At 37.7% G+C, this 18,244-nt stretch overlaps 2 protein-coding genes across 4 annotated transcripts in view; one reads left to right on the forward strand and one right to left on the reverse strand.

Moving 5' to 3' along the window:
- Nucleotides 1–1,796: 1,796 nt before the first annotated feature.
- UBA5 (ubiquitin like modifier activating enzyme 5) lies at nucleotides 1,797–17,277 on the reverse strand. 2 transcript variants are annotated; one of them, XM_075212457.1, is made up of 12 exons: nucleotides 16,933–17,277; nucleotides 15,396–15,441; nucleotides 14,962–15,051; nucleotides 13,595–13,704; nucleotides 10,544–10,630; nucleotides 10,115–10,199; nucleotides 9,539–9,643; nucleotides 8,848–8,975; nucleotides 7,952–8,087; nucleotides 5,189–5,267; nucleotides 4,295–4,401; nucleotides 1,797–2,059 (listed from the first exon to the last, which is right to left on the reverse strand). In XM_075212457.1, exons 1-12 carry the CDS (start codon nucleotides 17,076–17,078, stop codon nucleotides 1,982–1,984), a joined length of 1,197 nt encoding a protein of 398 aa, XP_075068558.1. In that variant the 5' UTR covers nucleotides 17,079–17,277; the 3' UTR covers nucleotides 1,797–1,981. The 2 variants fall into 2 exon arrangements, with proteins under 2 accessions (XP_075068558.1, XP_075068559.1); XM_075212458.1 differs by lacking the exons at nucleotides 15,396–15,441; nucleotides 16,933–17,277 and having other exon boundaries at nucleotides 14,967–15,051.
- A 107-nt stretch (nucleotides 17,278–17,384) lies between these two features.
- ACAD11 (acyl-CoA dehydrogenase family member 11) overlaps nucleotides 17,385–18,244 on the forward strand; it is a 64,379-nt gene continuing 63,519 nt past the window's right edge. The window contains exons 1-2 of one of the 2 annotated variants that reach the window (XM_075212456.1): nucleotides 17,385–17,457; nucleotides 17,688–17,927. In XM_075212456.1, coding sequence (XP_075068557.1) covers nucleotides 17,788–17,927 — 140 coding nt within the window. In that variant the 5' untranslated portion in view covers nucleotides 17,385–17,457; nucleotides 17,688–17,787. Of the gene's footprint in view, nucleotides 17,458–17,564; nucleotides 17,928–18,244 lie in introns of those variants that run through there. The other variant, XM_075212455.1, reaches the window with a different exon arrangement.

Consider the following 18,244-nt stretch of genomic DNA (forward strand, 5'->3'; position numbering starts at 1 on the left):
ATAAATGTTTAGTGCATTGGACATGGCATAATTAACGGCAGTGGCATGCCATCAATGGCTAAGGTGACTGACATGGTACAGATCGTGGCAAAACTGTAAATATAAATGGTAACCGGTTATGTATACTGATAGTGTCATGACCAATGAGTCTTCACTGGCTATTTGCAGAAATGCCACATACATTAACATCCAATATTTGGCCACAATTATGTCCATTATTCTCATGGGTTACTAAATCGGATGGTTACTATGGGGCCCTATTGGTGCAGTCCTCTGACGGACACGACCCTTATAATGATTGCAGTCATCAGCCAGCTGCATTTTCCAGCTTCAGCTATTCACATCCAGGCATATTTAATTGTTCACTGCCATCATTGGTTTAAATTGTAGGCAAAATCACAATTATCACCACCACCATATTACGGGTATGGTACGGCATATCGATGCTGAGAACAAGACTCAACCCAACGTGACTATTCCAAAGGAGCTGGTTCCCGAGCCTGATGACGACTCCTCTTCACCCCGACAGCAACCAATGACGTTGTAGCAAGAAGGCGGCTGCAGCTGATGACGTCATTGAGCATGCCGACGGCATTATCTCTGTTAAAGGGGTGAGGTAAGTATGCACCCATATACAATGTATTTTAGAAAGGATTATACACTGTACATGGGTGCATACTTACTTGTCAGCTCGCAAATGCTGATTGAGTCCCTTGAGGTTTAGGATTGGCCAAAATGACCCATCCTGCTTTGGGACAGAGAGTAGATTTGAATAAAATCCCAGACCCTTCTGGGAATCCCGCACTCGGGAAACAACTCCTGCTAAAAGAAGGGAATCGATGGCCTGAGTAAAGTCCCTTCGCTTCATAGGGTCGTGAAGAGGAGGAGTTGAGAAGCTGTTTGGGTTGCCATGGTAACGCTTGTTAGCGACACCCCTTATGATGATGATGCTCTGCATTGTTTATTCATTGGCAGTTTTGATCTACTGGGAGTGCTATTCCCTTGCAATGCATGCTGGGATGGCAGAGCAAACATAGTCATCTCATTTAACATTGCAGCAGGTGAAAGGTATGTTAATTATGCTGTGCACTATATGTATTGAGTATGTTTGTCAGACTCACATGATGTCCGAGGAAAGTATTATACTGAAACGTTGGAATGGATTAAATAAACCCTTCTAATACAAACTATAATTTGACTTAACTCCTTGAGTGCCGCCTCACCTGGAATCTATTTATTGTACTATCCATACAAGTGAAGTACCGAGGAGGGAAACAGGGTAATGTACACATGCTATTTATGGAGTGCCAATCACCTGAATACTAAATATATATATATATATATTAAATTATATTTTTAGATGAAATAAGACAGGGATGCATAGGAAAAAATTGGAATGAAAAGAAAAACATTTTTTGACATTTTGCATTAGAAACCTATATCATTCAGTTTTGAACACTGTAGTTTGCTTCCTGGCCCCATGATCGTAGCACAAAGGGTCCCTGGTCCCTAAAGAACCCGGAGGCTGGCATTGACTAGCCATTGTCCAGCAATAGCAACATGCTTAGCAGTGCGCGGATGGCAGTGTTATATTTCTCAGAGACATGGGATCTCCAGATCTACAGTTTGTAAGCAATGGTTAAGAATCACTGGAAGCATTTTACTGATCAAAACTTTACAGTTGTGCTACGTTTGTGATACCAGTGTTTCCCCTAGTATAGTATTCCAAGAAAATCAAAACCATCCCTCCAATTACATTTTATCACTGTAGAGAAAAGCAAGACAATATAAATATATATATTTAAATATAGATGAACAATTTATTAGTACAGAATAAGTACAGTCTGACATGGACATAACTACTGTAGTTAGTTGCCAGAACAGCCAATGCAGAACAATATGAACATGTAACACAATGACATGAGAATGAGACAATTTCTCTGTAGCAGGGGGATCAGCAGCCACTAACTGAATGGATGAGCTACATGTTTTTCATTTGAGCCATGAGCTCCTCCAGACTCTGCTCCGAGTCTTCCACCGTGACTCCTGACGTAGGTTTCTGTGGGCAGAATCATACAAAAATCATAATGAATAAAACAATCTCCACCACTGCACTAGGTAAATATTAGGAAATAAAAGTATGTTTGTTGCAAGCCAAATAACACAAAATCAGGAAACCATTCTCCATAACAGTCCCCTTCTCCTCAAGGAGGTGGTACCGCAGTTATTTACATCTCTGAAGTATTTCCAGTTTAGCTTTTATGAGTCACTAACAAAACGAACCAGATCCTAGTCTGGTGTGAAATCTAACTGGGCGTATTTGTGAGTGTTCTGTGAAGCATGATTCATATGTGTATTAATACGTGCCAAGTCTGTCTGCTTCTTTGCATGTGTGTGTATACAGGATATATGGTTTTCGTAGAGAAGTATATGCATTAATGTGTATACATGCAAGTGTGTGGATATTTGTGCATTTAAGAGTGTCATGTAAAGTGTACTGTTTACAATATGCAGATTGCATAGTGCAATGTCTGTTTTGTGTTTATGGTACATTTATCTGTGTATACATGTGTCCCTGTGTGTTATGGTTACTGTCACTTTCCCTATGTATGCATTTCACCATGAAAGAGTAAAGTAGATCATACAGTATGTATACTTGTTCTTGTGTGTTTTGTGCATTTGCATGGCTGTGTCTGTTTTAGGTGTTAGTGTGTACATACCATTACATTTCTTGTCGCGTGTGTTTTTTGTATAATGCTCCACAGTACTGTACATATAAACAGATATTGGAGTCAAAGTGGACAGATACTATAGACATGTGGATAACAGAGTTGACATATAGACATGGGGGTTTAATAGCACATGAAAGAATATGGGGGAATCACAATATAAATAGACAAATATGAAGTTGAGATAGAGACCGGAAAGGAATGAGGTGCACTGCAAATAAACATAAAGGGCTTACATGGATACATTGGGTACGAAATAAATAGACAAAGATGGGTTGCAGAGCACATAGAGTCAGACATGAGGTGTTCAGAACACACACATAAGAGACAACTCTTTAAAATAATTAGGGTGAGCTCCCGTTACCCCCTCCCATATAATTGAAAGTGCCATGCACAGTCATGGTTAGTGGCAAGGGCAGCCCATACATTGGGAGTACTCCAGCACCCACAGGACTGGTTACTATGTAAACAGACATTTGGTTTACGTACAAACATGGTTAGAGTTACCAAACCCGTCATGTAAATCCAAATGCACCTGAATTATACATGTTGCCTGGCTATATTGATAATCGTTCACACACGTGCTGCATGTCTGTAAAACTAATATGGCAAAGCAGCTGTATAAAATGTGTAATTCATATTGGTCCTGATTTCCATGACTGATTTGGTAACTAGGCATGGGTTGCACACACACACACACATGGGGTGGGTATGGTTTTATATTTAATGCAGTGTGTGGTGCATCGGTGTTAAGTCACAGTGAAGGATAAGCTCTCCAAGGAAGTAATTTCCAGTGAGTGACTGCAAACCCTGGGCTAATATAATAATTTGTTTCATGCCTAAACACACCTCCTGATTGGTTCTATCCCCTTTTTGTTTGCTTTCAGTAATGTCTCACTTGCAACACTTCAGGAAAAAAATAATGCAGATATCTATTCTCAGCATATTGACGTATGTATGACTTGCATGTTGGGAATACACTATCTGCAGACGGTAACTGGTGCTTTCCATTTTATTGTGATGTTAGAAAAAAACCCAACTAAGCATATTTCGTCTTCTTATTGTTAAAAGGTTATCCCAATGCAAATATTAATATAAAATTATACTAAACAAAAGGACAAATCTGGCCTTAACAGAATGCAAAAATAAATAAATGATTTATTATAATAAATGCTTAGAGAATGAACGCAGAGACTATAATTATAAGCAGCGGTCAGAGTGGGCTGGTATATGGTAGTATGCCATATGGCTACTTTTGCTTCTGCTTTCATTGTAAAACTACCAAATTCCATTCACTTACATTTTCCATACTGCCACTTCTACATTTCCACAGAATATAGATCTATAAAATATATTATTACAAAACCCAGAAACCAATATGGTTTGTAGTAAGAGGGACACATGGACAGTTTCCAATCCTGTATTCCTTCATTTATTAACCGCACCCCTCCCTCTCCATCTCTTTCTCATCTGAAAAAAGCAAAACACTCTTCAGTGTTGTCTGTACAAAATGTGGACATACAAAACATTGTTTGCATAATCTCAGGAAGTACTCATTGTCATACCGTTATAGGAATTGTATATGCCACAGTGATTCCCTCTGGCAGGTCTGGAACAGGTCCAGAAGCCTCTTTTAATTCTTCTTCTGAAACCTCAGACACTAGCTCAATGCCTAGGAAATCAATACAATGTTAGGAACGTCGATAATAGAACATTCAGGACATATACCATTACATTAAGGCAAGATTAGATGTTGGTCTATTGACATTAATGATTACATATGATGGTGTGCTAATCCAAAGATTAGTCCAATTCCTTCCTAACTCTATATAAATAAAAAAAATTCTGTGATGGCAAATTGGAAAATGCATTATTGGCCTTTTTCCTCTCGCACAAGCAACTATAATATTTTCCAGATGAAAGTTTAAGGTTGAGTGAATAACGTGCTTGAGGACACTATCAGTTCCTGCAGGCCTAGATATCGCATACAAATGGACACAACCTGTTTACCACTAACACCATCCACTTTACAAGGTCCTTTAACTAGTGGATTAATTGAATCCTGGATTTAGCGTTCTGGACAAATCTAGGACTATATACTAGACTTGGCTGAATCCACACATGGCTTAAGTTGCTCGATATGGAAGCATTGCAAGCACCGTGGTTTGGGTGTTTAAATAGGAACGTGGTGGATCGATGCAATTTGGAAATTGTCAATGTGTGGTCACATTGCTCACTGATCAGGCTGTCAGACATTTGCTTGTGAACGCACCGTTACATCAGGGGTTTTAATATCCAAGTTCAAAGAATTCTACACACTTAAGTGCACTGTACTGCAATATCAAACAAAGGCTTTAAATGTCTCTACCTGGAAACACTGAAGCATCACAGCACATCCCACTTAAATACCATTTTGTACACCAGCCCAATAAATGTATAGATATGACTTCTGTCCTTACCCCAATCATTATCCTCGTGTACAACTAGTGATACTTCTTCCACTACAGCTTCAGGCATCGGTTTTGCAGCCTCTTTTAACTGGATAAGAGAGATACATACATTCAGTACCTTCCGTGCTAACCCTTTGTAGAGTTTTCAACAGAATGACACATTGCATTTTGTATTATATGCATAGATAATTGTTTACCTCCCTTTCCCTATCAATTAATACCCTAGAGATTTGTCTATTAGGTATATTATTAGAGAAGTATATTTTATTGAACAGAGACAATGTTTACTTACTGCACATAGATAATGGTAAACCTAACTTTTACAAGATCATCATCATCACTTATTTATATAGTGCCACTGATTCCGCAGTGCTGTACAGAGAACTCATTCACATCAGTCCCTGCCCCATTGGAGCTTACAGTCTACATTTCCTAACATACACACACACACACACACACACACACACACACACACAGACACACAGACAGAGAGACTAGGGTCAATTTTTGATAGCAGCCAATTAACCTACTAGTATGTTTTTTGGAGTGTGGGGGGAAACCGGAGTACCCGGAGGAAACCCACGCAAACACAGGGAGAACATACAAACTCCACACAGATAAGGCCATGGTTGGGAATTCAACTCATGAACCCAGAGCTGTGAGGCAGAAGTGCTAACCACTTTGCCACCGTGCTGCCCTTAAGATGACACTCGTTGGGGGTTTCTTCAGAAACAAGACCCCTATGGCCAACTCTTACAAACGCCTGAGTGTGGTGTGATTGTGTCTGTGCAGTAAGTCTTTATCTGATGTTATAAGTGGAAGAAGTTGTTTTGTATTTTAAAACTCAAAAACAAAAAGTATAAAGGGAGTAGCCCTAAAAATGTTTCATGTTGGAGTAGGTGATGAATTGAATTTAATGTGTATTTCGATGACTAAAGTATAGGTTAGCTCATTTTAACAATTTTAAATGCTACTATATTTCCGAGAAAAAAATAAATAATACTGAATAAGAGCTTTAAGGGGCCAACTTGGATGCCTGTCTATCTAGAGTTTATTTGTTTTGCTAGTTGTGGAAATACTGGCCTTGTATAAACTGGAAACATAGGCTTCTAGGGCCTGATTCATTAAGAATCTTAAATTAAGAAGTTTCTTATTTAAGTCTCCTGGACAAAACCATGTTACAATGGAAGGGGTGCAAATTAGTTTTCTGTTTTGCACATAAGTTAAATACTGGCTGTTTTTTCATGTAGCACACAAATATCAACTTTAAATTTCAGTGTACAAATAAGCTATCAAGTATTTGTGTGCTACATGAAAAAACAGTCAGTATTTAACTTATGTGCAAAACAGAATACTAGTTTGCACCCCTTGCATTGTAACATGGTTTTGTCCAGGAGACTGAAATAAGAAGTTTCTCAAGTTACAATCCTTAATGAATCAGGCCCCTAGATATTGCTGCGTGTGAGCCAAATCCAGCACCAATGCCCACTAATGATTCTAGCGACATCAACAGCATCATTATGGCAAAAAAATGTGCTCTGAAAGCTGCACTGCCTGCAATTGAGCCGGAAGTCATAAGGACTCTCAGGCTGAGGAGCCGAACAGCTGGATCACGTCTGATTTGGCCATCCACGTTGAGTGGCCAGACTGAACAATCATCATCAATTATTTATTATTTATAATTCTGTGGCGCTTTACAATTGGGAACAAACACAGTAATAAATAAAATACTGGGTAATACAGACAGAGAAGAGGACCCTGCTCGCAAGCTTACAATCTATGGGAACAATAACCCTGCCGCTCAACTCACAACTGACGTGTGGGTGGTCAGTCTAAGAAAGTGGTTACTATATTATGCTTTACTTGTGATATTTTATTACCTATGAATAGAATATGCATGGTGATTAGGATTTTTCATGGAAGTCTTCCGGACTGACTTCAATTTTCAGAAAAATGCAAAATCTCTTAATTACCATTTGTCATTTAGGTAATGTTTTCGAAGTATGTTAAATTTATTTAGCATCATTTATTAATATAGTATCACACTATGTGCATGTACTATATACGATATCACACTATGTGCATGTACTATATACAATATCACACTATGTGCATGTACTATATACAATATCACACTATGTGCATGTACTATATACAATATCACACTATGTGCATGTACTATATACAATATCACACTATGTGCATGTTTCTTTTTTCCTCCTTGCATGTCGGGTGGAGTATATCCCACTAAACACCTGGAGTGAGGAATTTGAAGGTGGAAAGCTACAGCACCAGTCATAACCTTATATATTTCGGCAAAAAAGTGGATTCCCTTTCCGAATCATTTGTGTCTGTTGCTGCTGGTGGGAGGTTTCTCCTTTAAAGTGAGAGTAAATAGGCAGATCCACGGTACTGTGAGTAATGTTGAGACATCTAAACGTCCAATACATCTACAGGATCCATTTACGCTCTTTCCCCAGTTTGGAATAGAGACAGAAAACGACATTATTTTCATTGACATTAAGACTAATTATGTCATATATGCAGATTTCTGTGCTATTTCTCCTTCTCTGTTTTTTTTTTTGTTACATTCTTTATTAATATAGTGCCTTCATATTATGCAGAGCTTTACAGAGAATGTTTAGTCATCAGTACCTGCCCTATTGGAGCTTACAATATAAATTCTCTACCATATGAACTAGGGTTATTTTTCATCAGACGCCAATTAGCCTACCAGTAAGGGTTTTGTGTTTTGTTATTTGGACCTCTTACCTTGAATCCTTCCTGCCGTTGTTTGCAGTATTTGTCATCACAATCTGGGTTGGGTTTCATGGCCATGGTAGGGAAAAAATCCTGCATCGCATTGTATCCCAGGTAGAAACTCACTGTCCCGAAATTTAAGAGATACCTACAATACAAGAAAAGCTAGTAGGGTCTAACTATGAAAAGACTTGTCAGTTATAACACTGGGTGTTTCTATATCGCCTCTCTTTAAATCAGGTTCTACTTTACATAATAATCTCAATCTTCCCATTGACATGTTCACTGAGAATATGTGAAGCCCATGAACCAGATCTTTAGTTTTATCAGTTGGCTCACAAAGTAAAGCATAATCTACACATATGATTCACTTAAAGTACAGGGTGATTCAAAAGTCGCAGTACACCCTTTTATTTCAAAAACTCTACAGGAAATTGGGAAACCTGAATACTCCAGTAAGGTATGGGTGACGGGGTCTATCTTTTATGGTATGTACCAAACATGGGCGCCATCTTGAAATCGGCCAATCGGCCCAATTCCTGTAGAGTTTTTGAAATAAAAGGGTGTACTGAGACTTTTGAATCACCCTGTATTCTGGACCAAAGAGAATTTAACAAATAAATTAAAGGCAATAAAACTGCTTAATATGAAGTCATGCATTCTGCCTTTTATACAATCTGGCCATTGTAAACTTAGCTGGGTGGTAATTAAAGAGGAACTCGTTTCTCTTGAATTAACTCATTTGAATTCCAACTTGCGCTGCACTTTCTAGCAGGAGCGCTAAACATTGCGGGTATGGAGGGAGGGAGATTGTCTTACAAATGGTAGCTGACCCTGTTTTACAGTTGTGGGGTAGTGCTTTACAGTTGTATGTGGAGTTCTTTACACATTTTCAGTTAATAACTTACTTGAGGACATTCTGTACGAGTATTCCAGCCACAACTCCCATTGTGGTCGGGAGACTTGCAGCGCAGACACCTTCTCGTTTCAAAGTCTTTTCATCAATGTTTGCTGCAACCACTAATGGAGGTGCACACTGGGGATGCCAAATATACAGTTACAATGAGTAATAGTTTATTTTATAATGTAATATAAATTAAACACAGAGACAATATAGATCTCAGAATACATTATTCACCAACTAACTCTGATGGGATGAAAGGAGGTTTCAACAAGTGGTGTAATTCCCCTATTAAGTAATAGCAAATCAAAGACTGATATTCGGTTACAGCTACCAAAACCTGGCTGTACCTATAGAACTGCAGGTAAGTGGGTGCATTTACTAAAATAAGAAGGCAAAAGGCATATATATATTTTTAAAGGTAGTGTTATCTTTTAAGGTGAGGAATATTATAACAAATAAAAATATTGCTTGTTTCTAATCAAGTAAATTGCAGAATTCTTGTAAACTACAGACTGTGAATGAATAGGGTGTACATTATGTAAAGGAAGTTTCTTTTGGATACTACGCAAGTTTCAATAATAAAACAACAAGCATGAACCTTCTGGCCATTACAGTAGCCATCTATAAGTTTCTATGTAGACAGCAAATGATTTAAATACTACAAATGAACAGAGTATGAAATGCATGTTAAATACCGCAAAACAGGCAGTTTCCCCAGGCTTAATAAGCTGAATGTGTCCTGATACTGCATTCTCACTGACTCCAGATTCCATCCAGGTTTGCTCAAGTTCGTTGCAAGCCTTTACATGAAACAAAACAATTGTTGTAATTGTATAGCATGAATTAGTGTGACAAAAAATTGAAGTACTAGTATTACTTGTTAGTGAAAAATACTATGTGCACGTTTATTTCTGGAAGCAATTTTATTAATAAGCTGTAAGTAGAGATCACTTCTAAGTGGCAGTAACTCACACACTTCCCAGAAACAAAGGAACGGATTTACTAAAACTCCTAATAAGGAAACGTGTAGGAGTTTTCCTCAGCAACCAATCTGAATCTAGCTATCATTTATCTAGTACTTTCTAGAAAATTATAGCTAGAACCTTATTGGTTGCTATGGGCAACACCTTAACTTTTCCTTTTTAGAATTTTTAGTAAATCTACCAAGTCTCTAACACGCAGTAGAATACGGCATCAACCAGAAAATAGTCTGGGCAAGTTTATTGAATACCAAGATTTGTCTTTTCAAATGTACATAAAATAGCTCTTACAGTGTTAATTGCCATGCGCGCCTCAAAGTTGTCAACACAGCTAAGTACAAGGTCTACGGGCTCCCCTTCTTTTAATCCACCTTTGCTAAAATAAACAGGAAAATAACTTTAACATAATACTCAATTTTTCACTTAAATATTTGCTTATAAAAATGAGTAATAAAACAAAACAACCGGCATTTATTAGAAATAATGTTATTCTGATTGAGACAAAGTACTAATTGTGGAATTATTGTCTCTGGTTTCCAGCAAAATAAAAAGATTTTTTAAAGCCCTTTGTTCGTTCACAGTAAAGGAGAAGAATATAAATAAATAAATAAATAAAAAGCGTAATGAGGGCATGAAGACATGATAATGCAAACATAGTTCAGTTTAGCATTGAATAGAACAATTAAAGGTAAACAACTACTGTACATGAGATCATTTTACCTTATTCTGTCCATGAAATGCTGGAAATTGTCAATAGTTGTTATGTTGTAGTTATTAACTTCAAACAGGACATCAGGATTTATATTCCTATAATCAAGTAGAAATAACAGCAAGTCAAAAAGTCTTTTTATGCATTTTTTTTTTTTAAAACATGTACTTCGCTGCGCCTCAAAAAGCAACAAAACCTTCACCTGAACCCATCTGAATTATGATATCCTTCTCTCCAAAACACTAAATTTGTGTGCATGTGATGACTATTAAGTAAAAAAAGAAATAACACCAAAATATAGGTTTAATGTGCCACCTAGTGAGCCGTTATAAAATTAAAAAAGTTAATCATTACAAATTAATATGAAGTCACACCCTAATAGGAGCATATGAGAGTATAGAAATGTCTGCCAAATAAATATCTTAATCTGCCTGTGACATATGCATGGGAGAAGCATAAGACATTTGGCAAGATTAAATGTATTCCATCATGACTATTCACCATGGCACCATTTATAGAGCAGATATATGTTATAATTGGAGGGCCGCTCTGCTCCTTGGCCAAGAATGTAGCTGCAAGTATGCATGGTCCCATTCTTCAAACATTTTTTAAGAAAACAGATAAAAGTCCTTCCACTGAGCGTTCTGTAACAAAGAAGTTGAAAAATCCCTCTGATCTGGCCTCCAATGCTAATAGGTTAGAATGTTGGATATTTCCCAAAATAAGGCCTCTAGCATAAGCTTTACAAGATGCCCCACAACACGAATGCAGGCGCTCTGGACTAGAGGGTTTACACACCCAATGTAAGGGAATTACAAACAGAGTGGTCTGAAACAGCCCTGCAAGCAACTTCACAGATATAGTCAGGAAAGAAGATTTACCAAGAAAGCTACATCAGTATGGTAACTCAATTTTCTATTGGAAGAAAGGCAAGAAAAGAAAAGAAAAGCTTTGACTGTGGATGTAGGTAACACCAAGGGGTAATATTACTCAAATTGAAAAGTGGAGGTGATGCCCATACCAACCAGATTCTAGCCATCATTTCCATTCTAGGAAATTATAGCTTTAATCTGATTGGTTGCTGTGGGGAGCATCACCACTTTTCTGTTGTAGAGTGTTAGTAAATCTACCCCAAGTGTCTCATAAAAACAATAATAATTTGAGATCATTAAAAGGAGTGGGTTGTGGATCCATACTGATATTCATATTAGGGAGACTAAATGTATCCATATATTTACATCGTAATGATAAAGTCCCCGGTCAACATAGAAGGAATATGTGGATAATGATCTATGTATTCCTCTTGGAGGGAAGGGGGGGGGGGTGATTATCCATTCTGTAACTTTATAGATTTGCTACCACATATAATTATTTTAACCAATACGGATACTCCACTGGAATATTGTAAGAGGAGGGAATAGTAAGCCCATCCCAGTTTGACTGCAAGGAATTTTGCTGCAAGAAATGTGTGTACCTATAAGACATAAAATACCCGGTGACTGTTTTCTGATAAAAAGCATAGTACAAAAACTTATTGTTGTATATTTGAAAGATACCACAAAACTCTGCAGAGCCAGACAGTCGGCATAACAAGTCATACATAAAAACAGAACAAATAATGGGAGGCTGACGATGAAGGCGCAGAGAAGGTAGGTGGACCCGCTCATGAGCATTTACAATCTAGAGAGCTTTTAACCCTATTGTTTAATCCTTTAAAATTCCAGCTAAGGAATGCTATCATTTTATTAGCCATAGTCAGGATACTTGCTGCATAAGCCTACAAATCACATCTATGTTCTATTATAGGCACCATACATTAAACTATAAACAAATAAGATGCCTATCCTCTCATGTAAAAAGAGCACGTAGCCTTATACCCCAAAATACAGATATTTTTGTAGTAACACATAAACGTGAATGGAGGATAAACGCTTTAAAATTTAGCTGATAAAGCATACAAAAGTCTACGAGAAGGTTTCCCTCCAACAAATCACAAGTGGGACACCATGGGAACAGCACAGTCTAGCATAAAACATCAACACAACTCAATATGCATTCTTCTGTAGGGCTTACATACATTTACACATTATATATAACTGTGGTAAAAACCACCCCAAACCTTTTGATGGATTCAGGTGGAGAATATCCTAGAGAGGTAAGGAATGAATCGAATAAACTCCCAACCTCTCTATAGGTTTTGTAGTTTTAAACAAATCACCCATGTGGGATGGCATTATATCCTTAATGTACCAGGCAAGGTGCATCAGCTGCTGTCCCCAAGAGGCACCGGAGATCACTATAGGAGGAACAGAGATGGCACTAGCAATAACAGTTGAATTTACTGGGTACAGCAGTTGAACAGAGATAGTATTCCAGTAGCTCTCCTAAACAACCAGGGTTGCACGCAGAATTTATAAGGGGGAATTTCCCCCCCCCAAAAAAACATATAGAGAGCTGCCGCGCATGCGCAGCAGCTCCATTTCGGCGGCACTGCACTGAACAGCAGCCATCATCTGCGGCGGTGCTGTATTGTACTACAATACAGCAACGCCGCGGACGCTTCTTTGACGGTGCCGCGGCTGCTGTATAGTACAGTGCCGCTTTATAGGGACACTGTTCTTTGCGGAGGGGAGGGGTTTCTGGAGAACCCGAAACCCCCCTGCGTGCACCCCTGACAACCCTGTCCTTGGTGTGCTGACAGTCCTCTGTACTATTCTGTACTTTCCCACATTGAACTGTTTCCTATTTGTGAGAAGATGATTGTGTGGGAGATAAGGCACATAGCTGATCTAAAGTGCTGACATTTCTGTATCTGTATGCCACCAGTCTACTTCTTATTCATAGCCAAAACCTTTCCCTGGGTGGACATCTCCTTCAAGCAGTGGCGGTATGAAAACTATCTTGCATACCACGGTATACAGGCCCACTTGGACCATTGCCTTTAAGGGCTAATATATACAATCCACCACTGAGCCTGATCAACTCAGTCTTGCAAACACACCACGTAAATTTAGATTTCATAAGAAAATCCCTCAATGCAAACTCTCAATAACGTAACTTACCTCAATGTGTGCTCTGCGGCCTCAACTTTGCTGAGACCAGCCTGATGCGGCTGGAAGAAGAGCCTGTTCATATTGGCCAGCTCCACCTTGTCATAATCAAACAGTAGCAGCTGTAATTCAAGAAAGAAGTAAAGGCTTGAATTAAAACAGCTCGTGGAAAACGTGCTTCACATTTTTAGTGACACAGGGAGGCCAGCACAGCAATTTAAATTTTGTTTTCAACCATAAATACAAATGATTGCATATCATCTTTATCAACTGACAAATATGTATTTAATCTAAAGGAAGTGCAACAGCTCTTAACTTTACTCAAAATATTGTGTTGAAATATATAAAATTAATAATATAAATATTACAATAAGTTTAAAGTTCTCTCTACACAGTTCATTGAATAAAGGTAATACTTTTATAGATTTGTACAAATATTTGAGAAAACTTTGTTTTTAATATTTAGCTAAACCTTGTGTGCTGAAGGCTGCATCAAGAAGAATGTTATATTTGCATGTATTCTGTGAGGACATATCACAGGACAATCATGTTATTCAGGAATCTTGTTATGTATAATGCCACCTCTTACCACTGAGTTACAGCCAGAAGACAAACTCAAACTCGTAGTGTTATTAGACGTTGTTGGAATGAGGTAAGCTATGCCTTTAGTGATATTTTATTGTATGTAATCTGTCTATAGCTTGATTTTTCATATTATTTAGTGTGCAATATGTTGAGGATTTAGCAATAAAGGATAACAAAAGGGTGAAAAACAGATATTTGCATGCATGCCTACATATGAAGTGCCTTCCCCCCCCTTCTCTTGCATCAGTCTTTCAAGATGGGCCCTATGCGTACAAATATTAGACATCAGTTTCTAACAGTCTTTATGGGCCTGATTCAATTGCACTAGTCGCACTATTACCGTTACTACGGTAACAGTGCGCAGTATTACCATTAGTACAGTAATTTTAACACTGATTTTTGCTCGCAGCCCTGTGAGCCGCAAGCAAAAATCTGCGTTAAAATTACCGTAGTGCGGGGTCCCCTATGAATGTTAATATTCATATTAATAATATGAAATATTAATCTCTAGTTGCTATTGGTTACAGGGAGTGTACTATTTTACTACCAAAAATCCCTACTGTTGAGGTTAAAAAGTTATAGCTAGTACATAATTTTTTCACAAATAAAATGCTGATTTTTTTTGCATTTTTATATTGAGAAATGTGCTTTAAAGATCCAGACTGCAAAATGTATAATTGAGAGGCATGTAATGGTTTACTATGCTAAACAATGGTTATTTTTAATAGTTGTTTCCAAAGAGAAAAAAATCATCATTGTACTTAGAATTGTTTGAAAAAAAAAATCTGTATTACCTTACCAATGCCACATCTTGTTAGCATTTCTGCAGTGACACTGCCAACTCCACCGACACCCACTACAGCCACAGCAAATGTGCGGATTTTCTAGGTAGCAAATAAAGAATATTACACCAGTACAGAAGTTGTTACGTTCTATTTAGTTGTTGTCCTGACTATACAAACTATTATCCTCAAGATAGCTTTGCAGAATATAGGAGTTATAGTGCTGAAGATGGTGAACCCCAAAACAAGCTTCCACTGATTGGTTTCGTGGAAAGCAAATATATGAAGAAAAGCAAGGGGATATAAGTACATAAGGATAACAAATGTAACATCTACAGAAGTGTTGTCCATCTTGTAGCCCCCAGTGTCCCTGAGAGTTAGAAAACATGTATATGTAAATGTACATATTAAAGAATGCCGGTATATGTCTTTACTATGTATCTTACCTCATAATCCTCAACGATTCCCATTCGTTTCAAGGCCATTAAGCGACTGAAAGGGAATTTTTTTAAAAAAATCAAAACATATTCAAATCATATCTATACTGTTATTTTTGTATATAAGTATACTGTAACGCAGTTTTTCTCTCACACAGAATGTGAAAATATTCACCATGGTCACATGTTTGATGAGTAATGGGTTTGTGTGCAATGGGTGTAGTCTTAAATCATGTAGACATTTTAATGTATTAGTCTACTATAGGCGTTTTCAGAAATGATTAAAAAAATCTGTGGTATAATTTAAAGTTGTAAAAGATTCTCTATTTCTATAACTTGCATCCTAATGCTCAATTTACCTAATGGCATCCAGTCCATTCCCATGAACTGACATTTAGCTATCACTTTAAAAACTAGCGGCGCTAAAAGCTATTTGCCTTGCGAGCTTCAAACTCAGTGACACTTGGTGAATGATATTAAATAAATGGACAATTAGGATATAAAAATATAAATGTTGTCATTTTTACATATCTACTTTTGTACGCTGGGATCTGGTATGTGAAATGTCGTACCTAACTTGGTTGTTAAAAAAGCATTGAAGGCCTTTCAAAACAATTGCTTTAGAAAATAGTGTTAAACAACTATTCATTTTGTATAATGAAAAAGCAAATAGCAAGATAGACCCGATACAGGGGTAAAGACAGCATTTATTTTTCCAGATATAACAATATGCTTTATTAACAGACATTTTAGAAACTAACATATATTCCTTTAAAGAGGCAGCATTGTAATTTATTTTTTTTGTGTTCCCAAAATTAAAGTTAACTTTTTTTCTTTCTGCATATTAAATTGGAATTGTGTGTCCAGGTCAGTGTCTCTACAAGAGCCTCACACAGTAGTCAGCCTAAAGCTGGGTACATACCTATGCAATTATCGTGGCACGATTCATGACAGTTTGGTCAGATATAGGGTGTACGCTCCCATGATCATGTGTTATCGTACCAAAACACATGACATCTGTCGACTTTGGTTTTATAAACTATATAAAAAATCAAGATCAGCGATGGAACAATGTCTTTTCAGCAAACTCTTATGAGAGACGAAGATCACAGATCTGAATGTAAATTGTGTAGGTATGTATGCATGAATTGGGACTTTCAATCATTAGCAACATTACATCTGAAGTATGATTGCATAGGTGTGTACCCAGCTTTACTTGCAGATACCTCTAACTCAAGTTACTCATCTCACAAGTTTCTCAGTGCTATCAGCTAAGTAGCTACATATTGTTTGCAGCAGAGAAGTGTTAAAATACTGTACTAGTTCCAATGGAGAAAACTAGTGACAGCAGCTACAACTCATGTTGAGTTTTGAAAAAATGATATTCAGTTTTAATGATAGTAATCGTTTAATAATTACATTCATGGTTCTGTGGTATAGTAGTTTACATTTCATACTATTTGATTAATAATAATAAAATAAATCCCCAAAAGGTGCCACAGGGATAACGATAATGCCAATCTCACCAATACAGTTTGTATATTACCTGTATGGGTTTGAATCCACTACCTCTGCACTCATCTTCTCAATCTTTGATCTGTGGGTTTCATTCCTGCTTCTCACCCTGATCAGCTCATCCTCTAGATGCCGGATCCTAGCCTGCAGCTCCTCTACCAGACTGGCAGAAGCCATCACAGTGTATCGGCCAGATGGCAAGTACTGGCACACCCAGGTGATCGGGATGATGGTGTTCCTGCTTAGAGGTTGTAATTCCACCTGGATCCTTGGGCTGTAATTTCCAGAGTTATAATGCAGTTCTAGTGTCCGCTATATAGCAATATAGGACCACTGATGCGAAGTATGACAGCGGTTGTCTAGAGACACGTCTGCAGTCAGGAAGAGGAGGGACTGCGCACTGCTCCTGCTCCATGGTTGCTTCGTCATCGTGGAAGTTTTTAGACAGCATGCGGGAATACAAATACAAATGCTGGGAATTGTAGTACTGCGTCTATTGGAAAGTCACATGTCATAGATTTATTACGAACTAAGCAACTTACATAACATGGAAATGGTCAGTCTGTCACAAGTGTTCGCAAGTCCAATTTCCCATTTAATCATAAGACTGTACAGCGCTGCGGAATTAGTGGCGCTATATAAATAAATGGTGATGATGATGATAAGACACTGAAAAAAGCGCATTAGCCCACTTCCAATATGGACGGCGCGGCATACCACTAGCCTTACGTCATCTTCGCAACAAAAAGATTTTTTTTTTTTTTATTCAACAAACTTTATTTACAGGTTCAACAAAACAATTCAAAGAAATGTGTCAAAGGTGCAAGTACAACAGTTCAGTCACAACAAGAAAGGACTTCATACCCAGATTTCATTTTGTACAGAAATGGCTGAGCCAGAGGCAGACACTAGTGCGGTGAGAGACAAACACAAGTTTGACGCACATAGATTGGACCAGTACCTATCCAAACACTTGCCAGACTTCAGCTCATATCCATCTGCATCTCTGATAGTCAGGCAATACAGGTGAGAAATTACATTCTAACGCGTCTATTCTTATTCTCCAGTCTTTTGATCGCCTGGATTTTAATTTTTTTTATTTTATTAGGGATAAGACAATCGTTTGCAAAGCTGTGAAATTGCTGGGTTAATGTAGTAACAGAAAATAAATTAATGCAGATAATAAATGATGTTTGACTGTCAGTGTATGATATACTGATTGAGTATGACAAATGTATAAATATAAAACCAAGGTGAAGGGACATAAAACTACAGTGCTTAATTTATTGACATGGAAATTGCAGGGCTTGCTTTTTGTGCGCAGTATGCAGCTTTTTGGCATA

This window comes from Mixophyes fleayi, chromosome 5 (genome assembly GCF_038048845.1).
Source record: "Mixophyes fleayi isolate aMixFle1 chromosome 5, aMixFle1.hap1, whole genome shotgun sequence".
Classification (NCBI taxonomy): Eukaryota; Metazoa; Chordata; class Amphibia; order Anura; family Limnodynastidae; genus Mixophyes; species Mixophyes fleayi.